This window comes from Eschrichtius robustus, chromosome 7 (assembly GCF_028021215.1).
Source record: "Eschrichtius robustus isolate mEscRob2 chromosome 7, mEscRob2.pri, whole genome shotgun sequence".
Lineage (NCBI taxonomy): Eukaryota > Metazoa > Chordata > Mammalia > Artiodactyla > Eschrichtiidae > Eschrichtius > Eschrichtius robustus.
The window spans coordinates 120222089-120246119 of NC_090830.1; the positions used below are offsets into that span (position 1 = coordinate 120222089).

Genomic DNA, 24031 nt, shown 5'->3' on the forward strand with positions numbered 1-24031 from the left:
GATCAAAGAAAGCTCTTCCTTGTACTGAATTTTTTCCTTTTTATTGAGGTATAAAACACATACTCTAAAATGCACTAGTCTTAAGTGTACTCCATTAATTTTTTACATGTGCACACCTATGTATTTGCTATGCGGGTCAAGATATAGAACATTTCCAGAACTCCAGAAGGTTTCCTCATTTCCCTTCCCAGTCAATATCCCACCCCCAAGCCCGAGGGAAGCTCAGCTGTGACTTTACCACCATCAGTTTGTTTTGCCTAATTCTTGAACTTCATATACATGGAGTCATACCTTGAACAGAATTTTCTTTAAGACCATTAAAGTCAAGTCCAATGTCTGTCCTTCCTTTCTTTCCTAGGCCTTTTTAGAGATGGCTTACACAGAGGCTGCCCAGGCCATGGTCCAGTATTACCAAGAAAAATCTGCGATGATCAATGGTGAGAAGTTGCTCATTCGGATGTCCAAGAGATACAAGGAATTGCAGCTGAAGGTAAAGCATTCTCTCCTTCATTCAGTCATTCAACAAGCAACAGCTAAGTGTCTCCTCCTTGTCAGCCACTGGCCTAAGTGCTGGTGGGAAGGAGAGCACAGGAAAAGATCCAAAAATTACCCACTGCCTTTGAGGATATCACATGGAAAGGCAAACCCATTATAACATGGCAAGAAAAGTGCTCATTGAGGTAAGTACAAGATGCAAAGGGGTGCCTGGGGCAAGATGACTACCTACCTGGGACCCAAGGAGGATTTTAAGAGAAGTCTTGAAAGATGAAGAAAGAAGGGAAAGATGGTTGCTTTTCAGAGGTGAGAGTTCCAAGCATAAACCCCTGAATGAAACCCAGACAGGTCTTCAGTAACTTTTTCTTCATCTGTCGCCCCCTTGATCTTATATTCTCTCCTCCATCCTCTCTATGTTTATTGTCTTAAGCCCCATAGAAAGCCTTCTAAGCAGCACATGACTGAGTTGGCCATTGTCTGAACTCAGGATTGAATTGAGGTAATTCCAAACAGGGCTTTTGTTTTTGTTTCAGCTTGCTCTACCATTCTCTTCTTTTTTTCTTTCTTTTTTGTTTTATCGTGAAGTATAACATACAGACAGAAAAGTGACTAATTTTGTATTGCACAGTTGAAAAAGTAATAATGGGTGAACTCCCATAAATCCCACAAAACCACCACCAAAGTCAAGAAATAGGACACGGACAGCACCAAGAAAACTTTGTAAGTCCCTTCTTGTGCTCAACCCCTCCCTCTCCACTCTCCTGACCCTGAGATAACCATTTCCTTGCTTTTCCTTATTATTCTACCCCCTCTCTATGCCTTTTTTAACATTATAGTTTAGTTTTACCTATTTTGAACTTTATGTGAATGGAATCATACTGTGTTCTTTCATTCAACGTTATGCCATCTATGTTGGGTGCATCTTTATTTTCATTGTTATATAAATTTCCATTGTATGACCATAAATTTGTTTAGCCATTCCACTGTTGATGGACATTTGGGTTCCAGTTTTAGGGTATTAGAGACACTGCTACTATGAACATTTTCAACCATGTTATCCCAGTACCCATGTACATGTGCATATAACCAGGGAAATGTACATAACTAGAAGTAGAATTGCTGGATCACAAGGCATGCTTACCCTCAACTGTACTAGATGATAGCATTCCTACTAGTAGTGTCTGAGAGTTTTCAATAGCTCACCTTCTTGCTAACACTTAGTCTTGTCCAACTTTTTAATTTTTGCCTCTCTGGGGAGAGTGTAATGGTTTATTATGATTTTATTTTTTATTTTCTATATTAATTGAGGTTGAGCAGTTTTTCATGTGTTTGTTGGTTATTCCATCTAGGTCTTCTCCAGTGGGAAATTTCTTTTTAAGCCATTTGCCCATGCTTTTCTTTTGGATTGTATCTTCCTATTGGTTTGCAGGAGTTCTCTTGGCTGGAGCCATTAGTCCGTTTGGATTTATTGTATTTAATGCCATATTTGTGGTTAAATCTAACTTCTTATTTTGTGCTTTCTACTGTCCTATTTAATGGGATTTTCCAGTTGACTTCAGCTCATTCCATATTTAGTTAGGGTCCATTTTGTTCAAGGCTCACAGCCCTTAATCTGCCTTCAAGGTTCAAGTCGGAAGACAAAGGCTCAGTGGTTGTTTCTAGCTAGGACTAGCATTCTGACAAGTCTACATATGTAGATCGGTAATATGTCAGCCAGTTGTCAAAGTCCTGATTCTGCTTTGCTTGCATTATTGCTTCTGAAGTTCCTTTGCCAACAGTTCTGCTTCAGGCAGAACCTGGCACTTTTTTTCCAACTCACGAAAGCCTGTTGCTTTTCTCAGACAAGTCAACGATCCCACCCCATTCTGTACCCAAAGTTCTTGTTCCGCTGGATTCTGCCCTGGGGGCTTAGAATTGAATTACTGCACTGAATTCCCAGGGAAGCTTTGGTCTCCAAAGGAGATGTTGTCATAAGGTTCTAATTAGGATTAACTGCAGTACTCTGCTTCTTAAAGTACCAAGGCATTTGTAGTCCCTTATCAAGAGAGGTCCTTTGGGGTGGTGCAAAAACTGTGGGTTAAAGAGGTCAGATGGTCAAAGTTTGCATTCAGCAAATGTTCAGTGAGTGCTCACCATGGGTGGGAACTGGGCCAGGCCCCACGGATTTGGAGGTAGCAAGTCTGGGGAGGCAGAACGCATAAACATAGAACCATCAACAGCCATGTGACCTACACTAGATTGCAGAATGGTAGCGCCAGCCTAGCCTCTATGCCTTCCCTCTTTGATGACCTTGGGCAGATTGCTTAACCTCTGTGAACCTCAGTTTCCAGATCAGTAAAGGACTATACCTTGTGTTCTTTGATTTTAAGCATTTTTTTTTTCATACATGGTCTCTTTGAGGCTCACAATCACCCTCCCCTGTGAGGTGTGTAGGGTGGATAATAACAGTAATTAAAATAGTACCAACAATAATAACAAGAATATGTACCTTTAATTGAGTCCTGGGTCAAGTAATGTGCCAAGCACTTTAATACATTATCTACTGCGATCCTGGCGTCAGTCCTGTCAGACAGGTATTATTATCTCAGTTTTACAGATGAGGAAACTGAGCCTCATAGAAGTTCAGTAACTTGCCCAAGATCATAGTTACTAGAAGAGCCGTGATTAAAACCTAGGACTGTTTTGGTTTTGCACTGTATTTGCATCTCTATATTGTGTTTTTATACTCTCTATTGTCCATGTGAAAAACAGAGAAATCAGGTAATTTGCTTACAGTCATCCAGTCAGTAAGCAGCAGAGATGGTATTCTAATAGAGCTTATCAAACTTCAGTGTGCATACAAATCGCTTATGGATCTCGTTAACATTTCGGATTCAGTAGGTCTGAGGCGGGGTGGTGATTCTGCGTTTCTCACAAGCTCCCAGGAGATGCTGAAGCTTCTGGTCCACTTTGAGCGGCTAGAAAACACTGTTCCTGACCTTTAGTAAGGATTTTCTGCTTCCCAAGCAGTCACACTGCCTCTGTGTAAAGGCATCTCAAGGCATATTTCCACTGCATAGAAATATGTGCATTGTGGTCCCTATGTTGACCTGAATCAGCTAGAACTTTAGCATAATGGCTAAAGTAAAAAAAGGAATGTTTTCACTCATGTAACTGAAAAGACCAAGGAGTAGCCCTGGCTGCAGGCATGGCTGGATTCAGGGCCCGTATGCTATCATTAGGACTTGGTTTCTCTCCACTCTGCTTTCTGTTCGCTTGGCTTTGTCATTGGGGTCTCCCTGCGATGGCCCCTGACAGCCCCCGGCTCTCTCCTCTAGGTGGCGTGATGGCTTCAGTGATTCCAGCAGCTTTGGCTCCTCAGCCTCCCATTTCCTCCACCAAGAGAAAGCCAGAGTTTTTCCTAGTAGCTCCCACAGAAGTCCCGAGAGTCATTCCAATCAGGCTAGCTTTGGACACGTGCTCTTCCCTGAGCCAGTCTCTGGGGCCGTGCTGTGACTGGCCAGGCCTGTGTCACCTGCTACGTCCTGGGAGCAGGCTGCAGAAGAGAGGATGGTTCCTGGGGAGGCAGACAGCAAAGCACTGTATCCACATGTGTCTCTGGGCCAAAGGGCTATCACATGGGGTCCCGCCAGGGCTTGCAGAGGTGGGGGAAATTTTGATGGGTCTCTGTCCTGTAACTTTACCTTTTGCTCACCAGGCAAAGTGGAGGGAGAAGAAGGAGAGATTTTAAGGCATTTTCTCCTCTCCTCTCTTGAATATTTCCTCATGCCAGTAATCTTGTCTCACTCTTTGCGGCAGAGATTTTATTCCTCAGGACGTTTGGGGCAGAAACTTTCACATAATAGGTGTCCAACAAATGTGTGAAATGAATGAGAAAGAAAATCTGAAGGAACAATAAAAAGTGAGTGTTTTCCTGCCTGCAGACCTGCGTGACAAGATTGGTTATTCTATAGAGACTTCCCCAGAGTCACAGTGTCTTACCGGCAGAAGGGAACCTGGAATAGTTTGAACCTGTGTGTTCCAGTCACTCCATCAGAGAACTGTCAGGGGAGTTTTCAAGTCCTCTTGCCCAGATGTTTTCATGTTTCAGTGGATTGGGGTGGGACTGAAGCTCCCAGGTGGTTTGGGGACAGCGGGCCTGGTTTCAGAGCCACTGGTAAATTGGCAGCCTCCTAGCCACAGAGATGGTCCCTGGCCCTGGGAAGCAGTCTTGTGAGTGGTCCATGATGCTCTTGGTTAGCGAGAGTAAATCAGCAAATGATGATTGAGGGTCTTTTCCATATAAGATGTGGTGCCGAGAGCTACAATGAATATGAGAATGGTCCTCACTTGGGGAAAGTTTGCTGTCTCACTTGTGATTATTTTCCCAATCACAGAACAGCCTCCTGGGGCCACTGTCAGCCCAGCGCCCCCTGAAGTTCCTTCTGTTCAGGTCGCACGGCCCCGGTGAGGCAGGGAATGGGGTTATTGATCACAGCCGTTAGTGGCACAGGGCTCCACATGGAATGAGCGCTCCATGATGACTGGCTGGAGAGATGGAGGGATGGGCTGACGAGAAAGATCATGACAATCTGCAAATACTATACGCTGGGGCTGGCGGAGTTAAACTGGGCAGATAGACAATTCTCGTGATTTCAACCTGAGTGCATACGTACGGAGCTCCTAGAAGTTCAGTGGCAAAAGGCAGTGTGACTTGCTTGTGTAAAGGGAGAGATTCCTGAGTAGGGCCTTGAAGGATGAGGCAACTTAACGAAACAGAGAGGGGGTTTCTGGGCAGCAGTCGGGTGAAAAGAGATGTAGAGCCTGGAAAGCACACTCATGTCAGAAACAGTCAGGGCTGCTGGGACAGGATCTGGCTCTGACAAGTTCAGGGCTCATCTGGAAGGTTTCAGCATCTTCCTGGGACTCTGGAGACATGTAAAACAGCCACGGAGGGGTCCGAAGGCACGAAGCTCTCTAGCAGCTTCTTTTATGCTGGCCCAGCATCTGCCTCCCTCTGAGGGCACACTTCCCTGGGACTGTATGGGGCTTGGAAGCTCACCCTTGTCCTAAAGTAGCAAGATGTGTTGACCAAGAGCACTGTGGATGGTCCCCTGGGGGCTTGTTGACAGTGGAAATGGATTTACTGTGGGGGGGGGGGTTCAGTATACCATTCTGTCTACTTTTGTGTGTGTTTGAAATGTTCTGCAATAAAAAGGTACCTCCAAACATCATCGCAGACCTACTCTGTTCTCTTCCGTTTTCATTCCCCTGCAGCGATTACAGCTTTATTGTACCTGCCTCCTTTATACCTTTAACCACAGGATAACGAGGCCAGGCCTGAAGAGGAAGATTGAGAGGATTTTCTTAGAGTGAAAAGTTGACTCTGTTATTTGAAAGTCTTTGGCCACTTCTGACTCCTTCTCAGATGGCAGCTGGCAGGGTGTTTGGGCCAGAGAGTGCCAACAATTTGGAATTATCACTTAAAAGAGAGAAACTGACCTCTGGTCCTCAGAGGGGGGTCATAGTGCCTGTGACCGCCAGCCCCAGCGTATAGTATTTGCAGATTGTCATGATCTTTCTCGTCAGCCCATCCCTCCATCTCTCCAGCCAGTCATCGTGGAGCGCTCATTCCATGCGGGGCCCTGTCCTGTGCCACTAACGGCTGTGATCGATAACCCCATTCCCTGCCTCACCGGGGCCGTGCAACCTGAACAGAAGGAACTTCAGGGGGCGCTGGGCTGACAGTGGCCCCAGGAGGCTGTTCTGTGATTGGGAAAATAAGGGGCAAGGAAATAGTTAAGCCCAGAAGACGCTCTTCTAGCCCCCAAAGAACTCTGGATGCATCTCTTTGACCCCCGGGGGACCACATTAGGCCACTAGAGGATGTTTCCATCTGTGGTGCTTGATTGGCTGCTCTGCCCTCATCAGGGGGCACCCAGAGGGGAAGGGCCCGAGGGGCTGCTGTCTGTGGTGATGGAGGTGCAGAAGGCACCATGAGCTCCTAGGACACCTCTGGCTCTGACATTGGCCTGACCTGCCCGTCCCTGCAGGTCTCAACCCCACCACCCATGCTACCCCTGGGTAACCGGCAAAACCTCAGCTGCTCCCTGACCAGGCCCCCTGCTCTCACACCAGGCTCTCCTGGATCTGGACCGGAAGGAACAATCACGAGGGTTTGAGATTCCAGAGAGCAGAAGAAAAGTGTTGGGGACTTTGGGGACTCTTTTTTGCCACAGAAGGTCCCTGATCCAACCCCCTCAGGGAATTTGTGTGTTCTGAAAAGTCGCCATGGTATATTGTACCCGGTTTGGGGGCACATTCTTTAGCTTTCGCCTATTCCAGCTTGGCAGGGTGAGGACAGATTTGGGACTTGGGATGTGGCCTCCCCGGTGCCAGGAGATCTCATCACATGTCCCTGCACTTGATCCTGATGGCTCCCGCCGGCTTTCCCAAGCTGGCCGGCATGGAGGCAGTGCTGCAGTGGGTCTCCTGGGGACCAGCCATCCCAGGCGGGCCTCTTCCATGATGGTGCAGTAGGTAACTTCCACCTTGTGGCCCAAGGTGGGGAGGCAGGAGGAAGACCCACTCAGTGGAATCACCTCCACGTGAACCTTCTCGTTCTACCCACAGGTGGTGACCAACAACGCTGGCGGGAGGACAGATGGTCCCGGGTAGGGTGGAAGGAAGCATCCTGGGCAGTAGCCTTCTTCTCCGCCCAGGCCCACAGCCCCAGCTCTTTTCTTGCTTGGCCTTCGGTCTCTGCTTCTGGCCCAGTTTAAGCAGCTCAGGTGCTAGTTGACAGTGCAGGGCTTGGGTGATCTGGTTACTTGTAGGTGACACTTCCATATGCTTACAGAGGGTCAACCTTTATAGCTACAGTCAGATGAAAGGGACCATTTGCCAAAAGTGTGAGGCTCCTTTCAGGTGGGTATCCTGACCAGTGCTCAGTTCCTGGGCCTTTTCTTGAACGGGGATTGACTGCCTTCTCGACCTCCTCCTTCTTCACGACCACTTCCTTCTCTTTGATGTTCTCTCCTCTTGCATTTCGAGTTGACAAGAGATCCCTCCCTTGCTTGCACATTTTACATCCTTTCCCTAAGTCCGAGCTCTGACGTCTCCCCTGAAACCACAGGCAGCTCCTCCTTTATTCTCTCCTGAACTGTTTTCCCAGCCCAAGCTTCAATCTTAACAATAACACAGATAAGCAGCTGCGCACTCAGAGGACTCACAGAATTCTAGTCCCACCTAATCACAGAGCTCATTTTATATCTCTGGTCCTGGGTTTCACACCTATAAAATGAGATATTTGATGAGACCTAACATTTGTATAGCTCTAAGATTTCATGATCCTTTGTTAAGTACATAGGAAAAAAATTGAGGATAAAAAGAGCAGTTGATTAAGTTTCTTGATAAAATTCTTTGTCAAAAGTTGACATCACAGACTGAGGGTTTTTAGGTCTTTTTTTAACATCAGTATTATTAAGATGTAATTCACATACCATAAATTCAGCCTGTTCCATACATTTTAATTGAATGGATGACTTTTGTGTAGTCTTTTGGAAAATGCTTCCATCCTTTCTTCTGTGCTCATGAATTTCTTATTTTAATCACTTATTTTTTATTGTTTTGTTAACGTTTGGCCATTCTGGGTTTAGGAAAGGGCTTTGGTTGGGATTTGGGAGCTGGCTTGGTCCTGTCCTGGCACAGTCATTCCGTAGTAACTTCTGGGAAGGGCAGAGCCTTTGGGTGCCTGGCATCCTCAGCTGTGAAACCTGGCTCACAGCCTGCACTGCCCACCTTGCAGATTTACGTTGAGCACCAAATGACCCCTGCGGAGCCCCGCACTGAAGTCAGGAGTTGCAGGAAGCATGGGGCATAGAAAGGACCTTGGAGTTAAAATGCCTGTTGTCAAGTCCTGATTTTCTAATGATCTCTGTGACCTTGAATGTGTTCCTTAACACAGCACAACCCCAGGAGTCACCCTAGAACACAATGAGGCTGGTGACTGGAGCTGTGCCAGGCAGAACTCTGCCTCAGTGACCTCTCTGGGTCTCAGTTTCCTCAGGTGTAAAATGTGGAGGCTGCATATTAGTGATCTTCAAGTCTCTTTCCAAGTCATAATGCCTGCCTCCCTCCCGCCCTCTTTCCCTTCCTTCCTTTCACATTTTAGATATTTTCTTTTATTCGGAAGGAGGTGGGAGGTGGGTATTAACAAATGCTGCTTTTTCCCAGCGTGTGGATGGTGAGCCTCAGGCTCCTTCCTTCCCAGCTCAGTGGATGCCACGTGCCCTGGACCACTCAGCCCCACCGGCATCCAGCATTACGCTCATACTCCTCAGCCTCTGCATTAAACTTTTTCTTCCCCTAAAAAGGCACTTTTCCCCCTTTGGTGGACAGGGCAATGAACCCAAGTCCTAGCTGCTTCCTTCTGGTGTTTGCAAGGCCGTCTCTGGTCTGATGGTGACCCCTCTGACTTTGCCTAGAAACCTGGGAAAACCGTGGCTGCCATCATCCAGGACATCCATTCCCAGAGGGAGAGGGACATGTTCCGGGAAGCAGACAGGTGAGGCCCGGTCTTAGGTCTCAGGGCAGATTCTGGGTCATTGGAACATTCTGCCCTTTCTCTTGCTTAGGGGTATTTGAGTCACTCTGTGCTCTACCCTTGCCTCTGTCCTGTCCATCAGCCTCTCTGGGCCCTCTATTTCCACGTGCCTGCTGGAACGCATCAGTCCAGTCCAGTGCTCAGGTTAAACCTCAGAAAAGTTCAAGATGCTAAGCTTCCCCTCAGCTGCTCCTCCTTTGTTGTCAAGGAGTATAGGAGGCTGATCTATGGCTCTCAGGGGCAAATGTACACTCTCTTAAAACAGCCTGAAAGTGTGTCTGTGTGTTGTGTGTGTTGTGCATGTGTGTTTGGTGTGTTTTGTGGTTGTATTGTGTGTGTGGTGTGTTGTATGTGTGTGTGGTGTGCTGTGTGTATGGTGTGTGTTGTGTGGTTGTACTGTGTGTGTTGTGTTTTGTGTGTGTGTGGTATGTGTTTGTATTGTGTGTTGTGTGGTTGTATTGTGTTTGTGGTGTGTTGTATGTGTGTGTGGTGTGTTCTGTGTGTGTGTTTGGTGTGTGTTGTGTGGTTGTACTGTGTGTGTTGTGTTTTGTGTGTGTGTGGTATGTGTTTGTATTGCGTGTTGTGTGGTTGTATTGTGTGTGTGGTGTGTTCTGTGTGTTTGGTGTGTGTTGTTTGGCTGTATTGTGTGTGGTGTGTTTGTGTGTGTGTGGTGTGTGTTTGGTGTGTTGTGTGGTTGTATTGTGTGTGTAGTGTGGGGGGTGTGTGTGTTATGTGTGTTTGGTGTGTGTTGTGTTGTACTGTGTGTGTTGTTTTGTGTGTGTGTGGTATGTGTATTGTGTGGTTGTGTTGTGTGGTGTGTGTTGTGTTGTAGTGTGTCTATGGTGTGTGTATGTGGTACATGTGTGGGTGTATGTGTGTGGTGTGTATGTGTGTGTGGTGTGAGTGTATGTGTGGTGTGTGTTTGGTGTGTGGTGTGTTGTGTTTGGTGTGTGTGGTGTGTGTTGTGTGTGTTTGGTGTGTGTTGTGTGGTTGCATTTTGTGTTGTATGTGTTTGGTGTGTGTTGTGTTGTGCGTGTGTGGTATGTGTATGTGGTACATGTGTGGGTGTATATGTGTGGTGTGTGTGTGTGGTGTGTGGTGTGGGTGTCTTCTGTTTAGAGCCAGCCCTTGATTTTTCTTGAGCTGAATGTAGGTGTAGAAACATCCATGACCTGACCGGTCATTTACTCTGAACATCGAGTGCAGTCACATTTCCAACTCATTTCTCCCAGCTGAAGTTGTGACCCTGCCAAGCCCAGGCTACAAGTTCACCACTGTCACTGCCCTATGGAGACAGTCCCTGCAGAGGCCACTGTGGAAAACAGCAGAAGCGGCACCTGGCCGGCACATTCTGTAGTTCTTACCCAGGGCTGCCGCAGATGGCACTCTAACGTCGCTGCAGAGGGCCCAGCCCAGGCTGCTTCCCCAATGGAGGTCAAGGCTGGTCCCAGTGAGCCATGTCTCTTGTTCCCTGGTCAGTGAGGACTGTGTGATTTTCCTGTATTTGGGAACCAAATGAAAGTTGCCTGTCCTTTTAGAATGTCAGGTGGACGACTCAGTTGACCTGCTTAATAACAACCTTTGTGTGTGTGTGTGTGTGTGTGTGTGTGTGTGTGTATCTTTGTATGTAGCTGTTCAGGTTTGGGATTTTTGTTCGTTTGTTTTTAATATTATGGTTGTTTGGGTTTTTAAAAGACGTGTGAAGCCACACCGTGACCCTGCAGTTCTGTGGTAGAGTCGGGGGGCAAGTGACCAAGAGGTCTTGCTCTGAACGCTATACGGGCTGGGGTCTCTTTCTGGGTTTCTGTTTCTTCGTCTGATACATGAGCAGGTCAGAGCTCTCAGGATTCTTCCAACCCCAAAATGCCTTCCTAGGAAAATGGAGCCCAAGAGGTGGCCTTTATTTCGGTAGAGGCCAGGTGGAGGGGCGGCTTCCGTCTCACAGTCAAGAGGTCGGCTGGTTGAACCCCGGGGTTAGGCAGTCTTGCCCACCAGGCTGGACCAGGGCAACCTGGCCCGCAGCCGCCCCACCCCCAGGAGAGTCTCCTGCTCCCTGGGCGTAGCTCATTTCCAAGAGGAGGAGAGCTGGGGTGAGCCAAAACAGCCCAAGTTTTCATCCCAGTTCCTAGGAGCAGAATGAGTAAAGGGGCAGAAAGCCCCCAGGACCATGCTCAGGGAAAACCCCTCCCAGAAGCCTGGAGGGAGGACGAGCTTGCTCCTGGACCTCTCTGTGCGCTCTGCGCGGTTGTGGTGAAGCGTGTATGGCCAGGTGGGGTCACGTGCACAGTATGTCTGTTGCAGAGACGGGGTGTATCTGGGGATGGAGGCTGAGGGAGGTGCAGATTCTAAAACGGCTCCTGTGCTCCCTCACAGATACGGCCCAGAAAGGCCGAGATCTCGAAGTCCGGTGAGCCGGTCATTGTCCCCGAGGTCCCACACTCCGAGCTTCACCTCCTGCAGCTCTTCTCACAGCCCCCTGGGCCCCTCTCGGGCCGACTGGGGCAACGGCCGGGACTCGTGGGAGCACTCTCCCTACGCCAGGAGGGAGGAAGAGCGAGGCCCGATCCCCTGGAGGGAGAACGGGGAGGACAAGAGGGAGAGGACGGACACGTGGGCGCATGACCGCAAACAGTACCCCCGGCAGCTGGACAAGGCCGAGTTAGACGAGCGACTGGAAGGAGGGAGGGGCTACCGAGAAAGGCACCCGAGGTCTGGGTCCCCCAACCCGCTCCACTCCGCGTCGGGATACAAAAGCCGAGAAGACGGCTACTACCGCAAAGAGTCCAAGGGCAAATCAGACAAGTATCTGAAGCAGCAGCAGGATGTCCCTGGGAGGTCCAGGAGGAAAAATGAGGCCAGGCTGCGGGAAGGCAGACACCCCCCGCCTGACGACTCGGGCAGGGAAGACGGGCTGGAACCAAAGGGCACCAAGTCGAAGCAGAGTGAGAAAACCAGAACCAAGAGACCTGATAGAGACCAAGAAGGAGCTGATAGGAAAGAAAGCAGAATGGCAGAGAATGAGGTAATGATGTAATCCCTTCCGCCAGGTAAGGCGAGGCAGGTCCCACGGGAGAGTACTATTAATAGAATGGTGATGAACGTTTATTGAGTGAATGAAACGTTGACTGAATGTTTACTCTGTACCAGGCACTGTGCTAAACACTTTATCTCAATTTAATTCTCACGGCAAGCCTATGAGGTAATACTAGTAATAATACTATCATTGCTATAGATGAGGAAACCGAGGCACAGAGAGTTTAAGTTAGTTGCCCAAGGACACACAGTCAGGAAATGGTGGAGCACCCATTCGATAGAATGGTGGTGCACCCACAGCACCCTGCTACCTTTACTAGAAATTCGGCAGGGACGTGATGCAAAATCCTTCTATTTTGTCTGTTTGTCTAGAGTGGAATTGCCCTGAGGTGTTTGCACCCACAGACTGTGCCGGGGGAGATTAGACCTTTGGTTTGCTCCATCCTCTCTCCTGCCAAAAGCGTCTACCAGTGTTGGGGCTTTGCTGAGAGGTGGTAAAGGAGAAGCAGCCACCACCCATTCAGTGATACTGGGCACCCAGGGCTTGATGTATTTCTCTAGACCCAGTCCACAGTGTTTTCCTTCCACTGGAATAAAAATGCTCAGCAGCTGGCTGGCACCTTTCATCCAAGTGCTTCATCCAGGGCTCACAGCGTGCTGCACGACTTCAGTTCACACAGTGGGTCACAAGGAGGACTCTGGGTACCAGGTTTATACTCTAGTTTGGCTTGCACTTCCTTCTTGCCAGAGCCGCCTGCACTTAAGTAGGAGTGGGATGGTGGAGGTTGGCGAGGAGGTGGGGGTGGCCTGCATAAAGAATCCAGTTAAAAAATCCTGCATGCATATTTTCTCGTCTGACCCAGGAGCTGTTGACAGTGGCTAAGTCCAAATAAGAATCCCAGGCCTCAACTCCATGAACACTGAAGGGCCGTGCTTTGGCCACGACTTTATTCCTACATGCATTGCCGGGGGTGTGTGCTAGGCACAGGGGTTCAAAGATGAGTAGGAAGTAGTCATGTTATGGCAGAGATTAAGTTCTAGTGGTGGAAACCAACCTACAAAAATAATTTACATACAGTGGGGCCCCTGCTGGAGTTGAGTGGACAGTCAGCTCTGCACAGGAGAGAAGGAAAGCTGCACAGAGGAGGTGACATTTGAGCTGGACATCGAAAGTGGGGAAAAAAGCAATTTGGGAAGCAGCAAGGGCGAAAGTGAGAAAGGAAGACTTTTTTTATTGCTGATTTATAATATATTAGTTTCAGGTTTACAATGTAGTGATTTGCTATTTTATAGATTACACTCCATTTAAAGTTATTATAAAATATTGGCTATATTCCCCGTGCTTTACAATATATCCTTGTTGCTTACTTATTTTATACATAGCAGTTTATACCCCTTAATCCCCTACCCCTATCTTGCCCCTCCCACCTTCCCAGTCCCCACTGGTAACTACTCTTTTGTTCTCTGTGTCTGTGAGTTCTTTTCTGTTTTGTTATATTCATTCATTTGTTTTATTTTTTAGATTCCACATATAAGTGATAACATACCGTACTTGTCTTTCTCTGTCTGACTTATTTCACTAAACATAATTCCCTCCAGGTCTATCTATGTTGTTGCAAATGGCGTTATTTCATTCTTTTTTACGGCCGAGTAATACTCCAGGTTCTTCATAACAGGGAAGACTGTTTTGAAGAACCTGGAGATACTCAACGTGGCTGCATCTTTAGGGCATATTAAAGGGTAATGTTTTTAAGAAGTAAAATCATGGCTCTCATACAAACATAAAATGAATACCTGTCAAAGGTATTGTTTAACTCATTAATTAACGAGGGAACCAGTAAGATGTAAAAGGCTGTTCAGAGGAGAATCCAAAGAGCAGGCATATAGGAGGCACTCAGTAATGCTGAGATGAATTTGCTAATAGATGTGAAACTGGCCTCTTCTGTGGGAATCAGTGGCACTTCCAGCAGATAAAGTTCCTTCGCATCTCTATGAACAAGAATCATTTGTACTATTATCCTATTTCGGCAATTTACAAAGTTGTGAAATAGCTCAGTTCAAGCTAATGAAAGGTGCAGACTCCGATAGAATCAGGTGCCCTGGAAGGGTGCTAGACAAATGCCCAGCCTTACACTGGAAGGACTCCCAGCAGTCTTTTTTGCCCATCTCAAAGTCTGCCACAACTTCCCCTGGCAGAGCAGGGGAAGCACAGGAGACAAGATTAGGGAAGTGGGTGGGGTGGGCCCATGAAGGACCTCTTGTGTGTACTTGGACTGGATCCAGAGGACCTGTGAACCAGTGGATGTTTTTAAGAAGAGTGTCTATGCTCGGAGGTGTCCAAGGGGCTGGTGATGGGTCAGTACCTTGAGAAAAGAAGGAAAGAGAGCAAGAGTTAGCAGGGCCTCAAGGCCTCATACGTGTACCACCGGTCTGGAACCCTCTGTCCCCCGTGGCAAAGGGGCGGAGCTGTCCCGTTGCCCTCCTACCCACACTTCTGAGACTCTTCTTTGGTAACTTCTCCTGTTGTACCCAGCCTGCTTTCACTGGTTTGCACAACATTGCTCATTCACGGTGACACACGCTGTGGATCATCCCAAGAGCCCCTGCTGCAAAAAAAAGCTTCCCAGAAAGGCCCCGTGGGTTTCCCCACAATTCTGTCCTTCTCGTAGGTTCTGCCTCTAATAACCCGAGAGCGGGGTCAGTAGGGACTTGTTGGGGTCCCCAACAGATTGTTTCTGTGGGTTTGGAGCCAGGCAGCCCAATACCATTTGTTGGAATAACAGCAGAACAAAGAGTTTTCCTCACTGATCTCATCACAATCTTGAGAACAGCCTAGAACCCACAGGGTTGCCCCAGGAGTCCGAGAACAGGCGGCAGCTAAACTTGGGGAATGAAGGCAGCAGGGCTGAGGACAGGGTCCCTGCCTTTCTTATGATATACCAGGCACCTCCCACCACAGGGCCTTTGCACGTGTTCCCCTGCCTGGGAGCCCCTCCCCCACCAAAGTCCATGTGGCTCCCTGCTCACTGTCACAGTCTCCCAAGTTTATTCCTGGCCACCACATAAAATCACCACATCCCAACCCACTTCTTTTCCTTCCCTGCTTTCTTTTTCTCGGTGGCATCTGTCTCCTTCCAACCTATCCCCTAATGTCTTTATTTTATTTAGAGTCTGTTCTCCCTCCCAACCCTCCCCTACCCCCATCCCCCATGTAACCTCCATGAGGGCAGGAATTTTTGTCTGCTGTGCTCACTGCCCTGCCCCCAGCTCCTAGATTAGGGCTTGGCCCAGAGTGGACATTCAATAAGTATTTGTTGAAGGAATGAATGACTGAACCCAGACTCTGGAGGTAGAGGCCTGGCTTCTGAGAACCAAGTCACACCCTGTTCTTCTCAGCCTCAGTTTTCTTGTTTGTGAAATGGGTGTGATCACAAGGCTGCTGTAGGACTTTAACAAGCTTGTGCTCATGGGAAACCCTGGGAGATTCTGGAGAGAGTGCCCAGTGCTGGGGAAGCCAGTGTGTGCACTGCTCAGTGTTTCTGGGTGGCCACAGCCAGACATGAGGCCCAGCCCTGACCATGAGACCAGAGGTAAAAAAAAAGAAGTCAAGTCACTGAATAGGGAGTCTTGGAAAAGAAGCGCTCCCCCACTTTCCTGGAAGGGGCATCAGGGTTTACAGAACCAGGTGCCTAGAGAAGGGAAGCCAGGCAGCTGACACAGACCAGACAGCATGATTGAAGCCGAGGTGGAGAGCTGGGACCGTGGTGGACCAAGCAGGAGGTACCTGTCTGTTGGGGCAGCCACTGCTCAGCTCCATTCTGTGGCTGCCATTCAGCCACAGCTGCCCTGTGTCGTCAGATTTCCCACTTCTTAGAGCAAGACCAAAGTCCAGATGCAGGTATCTGTATGAAATTTCCCACGTTTTAGAAACTGTATAGAACAAAACATGTCTGTGGGCCAGATGGAGCCCCAGGCGTCCCCAGAACGCAGCCCCCAGTATAAACAATCCATAGGAGACAGAAATAGCAAACCCACTTATGTTCAGTTCAAAGCCCAGACAGAGACCCAAGCATGCTGGGAGGCAGGTGTGTACTTGTCATTCACTCCACCCTCTCCTACCAGTCTCCATTCTTGTACTGACCAGTGTTCGTGGAGCACCTGGCGCTGGGGCTGCAGTTGTGAGTCAAAGCTAAAATGACTCTTGATCTTGTAGAGCTCATGGTCTAATGAAAAACATGCTAATCAAATAATTCCTTAAATGGGTACCCGAGTGTGAGTGTGAAGTGCTAAGGAGATGGAGGATACAGTGCTGTTAGTGCCGGTAACCAGGGGTCCCCTAGCCTCCAGTTAGGAACCGGGCTGCACAGCAGGAGGTGAGCGGCGGGCAGGCGAGCAAAGCTTCACCTGCCGCTCCCCATCGCTCCCCGTCACTGGCGTTACCGCCTGAGCCATCCCCCGCCCCCCCCCCCATCCCTCCCCGTCCATGGAAAAATTGTCTTCCACGAAACCAGTCCCTGGTGCCAAAAAGGTTGGGGACCACTGCCTGTCACGAATCAGAGGCTCTCCTTGGTTAGGATGTGGCTGCTGGGGTTGAAAGGAAAGGTGGGTATTTACTGGGTGAAGCAAAGGGGAAGCGAACGAAATGTTCAAGCAAGAAGGTGCAGTGAGGATATGATAGATTTTGCATTTTGGAGTCATCATTCCTCATCGCCTCAGGAAGAATACACTTGGGAGGAGGCTACAGAGCAGAAGTGGAAGACCAGTTAGGAGGTGGTTTAACAGTAACCCCGGCCCTGTGGTGGCAGCCCTGCTTGCAGCAGCTGGGACCTAACACATCGGTCCCTGAGCTGGTTGGTGGCAGGGTGGGACGAGTGCCTTGGTTGCATTTGTCTGTTCCCTGTAAGCTGCTGTCACCTGGAAAGGATCCCAGGGCCAGGGGTGCACTGAAGGGCACCGCTCTGTCTCCTTTGCCTGCAGGGAGGGAGAGCAGGTCCGCCTGGCGGGGGGCTTTCGGCGGCCAGGCCGTCCCTGCCTCTCCCAGCTTGAACTGGAGGGAGTCTCTCTACTGTGTTGACCTGGGCGTGTGCTGCAGGAACTGCCTGGGAAGGGTAAGGGCTATTTATTTTGACGAGGGAGGGCCGTGGATAATTTATTCAGGAAGACAAAAATAAAGAAAAGGGGTCCCCTGTTGGTAGAAGCTCTGGGTTCTGAGGGCTAAAAAGGCATTTGGAGCTGCTTTGAGCTCAGGTCAGCTCAGAAGGCTGGAGCAGAGCTTCCGCTCCGAACGCCGGAAAGAGCAAAGACGCGAGGATTTAAACTGTCTTTCCCTGTCCCATAACAACTGGTTAAACCCGTCAGCCCTGAGCTCCTGCCCCGGCTGCCTCCTTCTTGGCAAAGACGGGTGTGTCTGCTCATAAGAAATCAGAGCGAGAGTGGTTTACTTTGAGCCAACCTCGGCCAAAATTGTCGAGAAAATGCAACTAGCTCCCAAGAATGCCCAGGAACAGTGATTGATTTGGTGGCCAAAGTTTGTCATGGGAGAATGTCCTCCTCAAACTTCTGAAATGGAGATTGGCAAACTTTTTCTACAAAACACCAGAGAGTAACTATTTTAGGCATATGGGCCAAGAGGCAAAATTGAGGATATTATGTAGGTAATATAATATAAGCATTTAACATGCAGCCATTTAGAGACATGAGAAGCATTGTTAATTCGCAGACTGTACAAAAAAGAGGAACTGGATCAGATTTGGCTTGAGGACTATAGTTGGCTGACCCCTGTTTTCAAGGCTGGTCAGAGACCCTAATTCTCAAAGCAAATATCTGCTTTCAGTTGTTCAATTTCCCAGACATGAGCACTAGCGTGAGGGACTTGATCTGAGGGAGGGAATAGGAGGAAGGAAGACGGGGCAGCATTGCTAGTTGGGGCTATAGCTCTAGGACAGACATAAGGCAAAAGAGAGGTGAGAGGGGACCTGATTGGGTGACAACACCCTTCCTACCCATAAGTGGCCTGGAGGTGATATTTTTTATGGCTAAGACTGATCTGTTGGTGAGATGTCACCATGATGGTTGTGAACCCCGGGGTCAGTTCCCCCTTGGCCCCTTTACTCACCCTCACTGTCTACAGATTTTACAGCTGCAAAAAGTACCCAGTTTGCCAGGGATGTCTGTCTCCCTAAAGCCCTGAGGCCAGCCGTGAAGACATTTCTGTGCCTCCGTTTGTATGACCTTGGGCAAGTTACTTAACCTCTCTGAGCCTCAGTTTCCCCATCTATATAATGAAGATGATAATAGCACCTGCCTCTGAGGGGTTTTGGGAGGATGAAGGAAGTGATGTGTGTGAAACACATCCGACAGCATTAGCTGTGCTCAATAGTGTTGTTTTCCTCTTGGCGTGCCCTCTGCCACTTCTCACTGTTGACTTGATTTGTTCTGCTCTTCCTTTGGTAAGGCTGAAAAAGAGGAACAGGACAGCGTGGAAGAGAGCCCCCTGCATCTGGGCAGGCAGGAGAAAGAAACAGAGTCCTTTGATGCAGAGAACACAAAGGCAAGGAAGGTAAACTTTGTCCCAGATGCTGGCAGCGTAGCCACATCAACACAACAGCCATTGGGCCCCAAGTCACAGGCATCCCCATCCTGCCGGGTGATGACCTGCTTGCTGCATGGGATGTGTCTGAGACCCCGCCAGCGGGTCTGTGAATGAAGCCAGCACTTCTTGGAGGAATGGCTTTGCCTGGGATCTTTGCACAGTCTTTATTGAGGAAATCTTTACCACATGCCTGGGCTCTGCCTCAGTCTTCAGTAACTTGGCTGCACTCATAAGAGAAAACATGTGCCCAAAAAAGACTCAGGCTTCAGAGCCAGGCTCCCAAAATAGGCAGCTGCCTTGGGAGGGGCTGGAGGAGGAAGGAGGCTTTGGGTACTCAAGCTGGGGCCCTGACCTCAGCAGGCCCTGACCCTGGGATTAACAAAACATCTACCGTGCTTGTAAAGATTATTTTACTTAATTAAAATGAAAAACCCAGTTACAGGGCTGGGGCTGCCACAGCAAAAAGAAGTGTCCTTGGAACTTGGCCAGCTTCGTGACTTTCCGGCCAGGAGAGGCGGAGAGATGAGTATCGCTGGCAGGGAAGCTGATCTCCTAAAGCTGGCTGCTGGGTCCCTGGGCTGCTGGGGACGCAACGGGAAAGTTTCGGGAGGGGCCAAGTTTGAGCCATGGCTACGGAGGGTTGCACCCTTGCTGGGAGAGGGTGTTTGGGGGAATTTTGTAGGGATTTTGCTGCAGTTAACATTTAGTGATGCCCTACATGCAAGGAAATAGCTCCAGCAAGTTGATGCATTTAGCGCTTACAACTCAATCATTCATTTGTTCAAAAACTATTTAGTTTTCAGAATTAAAAAAACATAAAATTTCCAGAAATTGATCAGAAAAAGATGAGCAGAGATTGATATCTATTAATAGGAAGCAGGCTAAATAACTTTGATTGGAATCCTACATGGGCATTAACAGTTAAGGTGTAGATGTAGATCCGATGATATAGAAACACCTCTAAGCCACATTACTGAATAAAAATGTGTTGCCCACAACTAAAAAAACAACAAAACAAAACAAAAGAAAAAAACCTATTTATTGAGCACCTACTATATACCAGGAGTTGAAATTCTTTGTCCACTTGGTGGGTTAAACATTAAGGGCTTATTCCAACTCCTGTGCTGTTTGGAGCCTCATCCTAGGGATAAATCAGTGATGAGAGACTTCAGTGGTTTACAGCTCCTAATTACCCAGTAAATGTTCCCAGGTAGGAGTAAGATTGCTCAGCATCTTTCTGGTTTGAGGGGTCCTGTGGTCAAGGTTTGCACCCTCTTCTGCTTAAATACCAAGACCCACTCCTCAGCCACCCTCTGACCTCCATTCCTCATTTGTATTCAGGAGCAAGATTCGGAAAGCGGAAGTGAGGCAGAGGGGGAGAGCTGGTACCCCACGAACATGGAGGAGCTGGTTACAGTGGACGAGGTGGGGGAGGAAGAAGATTTTATCATGGAACCGGACATCCCAGAACTGGAGGAAATTGTGCCCATCGAACAGAAGGACAAAATCTGTCCAGAAATATGTCCCTGTGTGACGACCACCTTAGACCTGGACTTAGCCAAAGAGTTCACCAAGGAGGGAGTCAAGACCATAGGTAATGAGGCTGCAGAAATCAGCCTCAAGTCGCCCAGAGCACTGCCTTCTGCTTCCATGAGCTGTCCCAGTGACATGGACGTGGAAACGCCTGGCCTAAATCTGGATGTTGAGCGGAAGCCAGCTGAATGCGAGACGGGCCTCTCACTGGAGGGCTCAGATTGCTGCGAGAAGCAGGCAGAGGGAGCAGAGAGCTCAGATGTTCGTCTGGCCCCCACACTCCAGCAAATGTCTTCCCCCAAGCCAGCAGAGGAGAGGGCCTGGCAGCCTGGCCCCTTTCTTGATGACTGTAAGGCCAGGGGGACCCTGGAAGATGGGGCTGGTGAAGGCAGCCCCTTGGAGGAGAAAGCCAGCCCCTTCACCGAAACAGACATCCAAAGCCAGGCTTGCCAAGGAGTGTCGACCCAGGGTAACTACCTCCTTTTTCTCCTGTGCGGTTGGGTTGATCGGACCACTGCTTCCCTAGAGCAGTGTATGGGCATGTGCAGGCTGGAACGAACAGAAGTAAGGTTTCAGCCAGCCTGAAAGCTGGTGCAGAAGGCAAGCTTAACAGCCTGGCTAAATCGTTAGAGCTTTTAGGCAATTGGTGTAAAGGAAGTCGGATGGGAGGCCACACGTTTCTGAGAAGCAGACTCAGATAGGACGGACTTCTCTGAATTTACAGGATCCCAGATGGACTCTGCCAACTAAATTAGCAAATGTTTGGAGTTATCAAAGGAGCTTTGGTTCCTAAGGATCAGCAAGCAGCCTCTCTTGTCTGCACCACCGAGGACCACCCAGGCCGTTGTTTCTGTGAGGCCTGAGTGAGGGGGCGGGAGCGTGGGAGGCCGAGAAGGGAACGGGCAGAGGGAAGAATGAGGGGCTCACGAAGGGGCATGGCCGTTTCCCATTCTCACCACCTCAGACCCACTTTTCTCCAGCGTCTGACAGTGAAGCAAGACTTGTCCCGGGAGCTCCTCCACCTCCATTGGAGGTGATGTGTGTCTGTGCCTGGCACTATGACATCATGAAAGAGTTTAAAATAGGCTAAGCCCTGTTTTCTGTGCCAAGTGGAAACTAAAGATCCATCAAGGGCTGTGGGGGAGGGGAGAGTAGTCCTCATTTTTCTCTCAGTGAAAATAGCTAGAAATTCATTTTGCAGAAAGCCTGCAGTATTCCAGAGTTTGAAGTAAGGGGGATAAGAGTCGAGGGCAGAAAACACAGAGGAAAGGGCTTAAAAATAAACATGTCAACCCAGTGCTCTGTGGTTGGCACGAGCTGGTAGGTGAGCTGGCGGCTTGGACTTCCCTCCGTGTCAGGCTGACCTGAGCTGTTTTTCACCTGCGTGGATCTGAGTCTCCACGGAAACTCTGCTGTGAGCTGCCTTGTTGCTAGAGAAACGCTGAGGCCTGGGCTGTGCCTAGAGAAGGCAAGAATAAAGGAGCGAAGTGGTGTTCACCTTGCTCTGATTGAACCCCTCGTATTTTGCGGTATAGGTCTCGACATGCACTGGCGTTAATGGCTTGTTAGCTTAGCCAGTGTTTGGAGTTCATATTTAATAACACTGCTCGACAGGCTTGGGGTGAGAATGGCATTGCCTTTTCTGCCCGCCTCAGTGCTTCTGTGGACATCAGCACAATTTTTGCACTTCAATAATTCTTCTGCCTGCAGAGATGGAGTTGTTACTGAACCGGGGACACGGGGGTGGATCATCCCAACCGAAGGCATCAGCAGCCCATCCCCCCACGGACCTGATGCAGCTGCTTGCCAAGTTTTCTTGCGTGTGGCATTCTTTTGGCAGCGGAAAAAGCTCTGTGTTATAGCACTTTGGTTCTAATTAGCAGCCCTGGCCTAGTCTCATGTTACTAAGCAGCACAAGGGACTGTTTCCCATCACACAGTGCAAGGAATACAATTGCAGGGATTCTTTGAGGCATGTTGTGTTCCATTATCACTTTGCCCTGGCTCATGTTTTGCAGATAACTCCAGGTACATGGAAATGAAATCTCTGGACTTGAGGTCACTGGAATATGCTGAAGTGGAGCTGAAACAGCCCCTTTCTTTGCCTTCCTGGGAACCTGAGGATGTGTTCAGAGAACTTAGCATTCCTCTAGGTGGGTGAGATACACAGTCCTTCCTGAGAATTTGGCTCCAGGAAACGATAGTCCTGTAATAACATCTAAAAGCTTGAGAGGGCTTTTTGTCATTTTGTTTTCTTTCGTGTCTGATGCAATTACCTAGATGTGTGTGCTGCCTTAAAGTTTCTTGAAATTTCAGTCTCCCATAGTAGACCAGATACCTCATGGGGCCAGACTTTGAACGGCACTGCCCTGGGAGCCAGAGCAGAGACTTGTTTTCCCTGTCAGGAAATGCTTTTTTCCTGACCACACAGCCCTTATTCAGCCAGGGAAGCAGAGGCCAACAGCTGCCATAAAGCCACTAGCTGATTCACTTTGTTATATAGCAGAAACTAACACAACATTGTAAAGCAATTATACTCCAATAAAGATGTTAAAAAAAAAAAAGAAGAAAGAAATGCACCTCTTCTGCTAATGTCTTCCCTGCCCTCCTGGCCCCAGCCCTTCTCAAAACAATGCTGCATTGTTTTCTCTTTGAGAGACCAGCTTCTCTGAGCCATTGACGCTGAATAGACTGCGTCTGGGGCAGACCCTATATAGTTGATAGAAGAGCACTGAACAGAGACGTGGGCCCCTGTCCTTCCCATGCTGGGTAACTGCATGTCCTCAAACAAGTCATACCCAGGAATGTTTTTGGGGTTTTTTTTCCAGTCACTGCAAGTCCTTTATTAACAAGTCACTTAGCCCCAGAGGGGCTAGTCAACATGGAGGCTCACCCTTTCCATCAGGTTTCCTTTTTTCCTTTTCATCTGCTTTTAAAAATTTTGTACTGTTTCCTGTCCTCCAAGTGTGCCATTTAGTCAGCTTCGAAGAGCAAACTTTCTTTTTTTTTAAAGGATGAGTTTGCTGCATAGCGTCCAGTATGCTCCAGGACAAAAACTAAAAAAAGCAAATACACACTGACCTTAGAATGAACTAAGATGATTGCCAGAAGGCCCTGGGTTTTTTAATGCTAGAAAATAGTTGCAAAGGCTGCCTTTCAGGAAAAAGGTGCCAGACAGTTCATTGATGCATTCACTTAGTCAGCAACCCCTCCTGGATAAAGCGGCACTCTGTGAGACGCTCAGGGGGAACTGAGAAATGGAACACAAGTCTCTTGGCATCTAGGAACTTAGAAATCTATATGACACACAGAGGCAAAAATTAAGAATAAATTCTGCTACCTTATAATTCATGTTTTATTTTATTTTTTATTATAAAAGGTGTGAAAGATTATTATAACCAATTTTTAAAACCATATGAAGTAAATATTAAATGTTGTATCTCTTCCCTCCAGTCTCTCCCCCTCGCCAGAGGTAGCCACTGTCATACCCACAGATAGTTTTTCTCCTGCAAAAATAGGATCAAACTATACACATAATGTTGCGCAATTTGCTCTTATAATGTAACAGTGGGTCTTAGAGAGCTCTTCACATCAGTACATAGAGAATGCATTCTTCTTAACCACCGCAAATATTCCATCTTAAAAGCTGTACCATACGTTATCGATCCATTCCTCTACTGGTGAACATTATGTTTTCATTTTTTGTTCCATTATTAAAATGCTATAATAGTTAGGCTTTTATCATTTACCATGTAGGCACCACTTCTAGTATTTTTCTCATTGAACTCTCAAAAC

General features: G+C 48.3%; 1 protein-coding gene across 1 annotated transcript in view; it reads left to right on the top strand.

The window, feature by feature from the left end:
* Window positions 1–24031, top strand: part of RBM20 (RNA binding motif protein 20) — a 202872-nt gene that overhangs the window by 160182 nt on the left and 18659 nt on the right. The window contains exons 7-12 of the mRNA XM_068548533.1: window positions 359–490; window positions 8961–9040; window positions 11453–12101; window positions 18567–18671; window positions 20046–20706; window positions 22255–22389. Of these exons, the coding sequence (XP_068404634.1) occupies window positions 359–490; window positions 8961–9040; window positions 11453–12101; window positions 18567–18671; window positions 20046–20706; window positions 22255–22389 (1762 nt within the window). The remainder of the gene's footprint in view (window positions 1–358; window positions 491–8960; window positions 9041–11452; window positions 12102–18566; window positions 18672–20045; window positions 20707–22254; window positions 22390–24031) is intronic.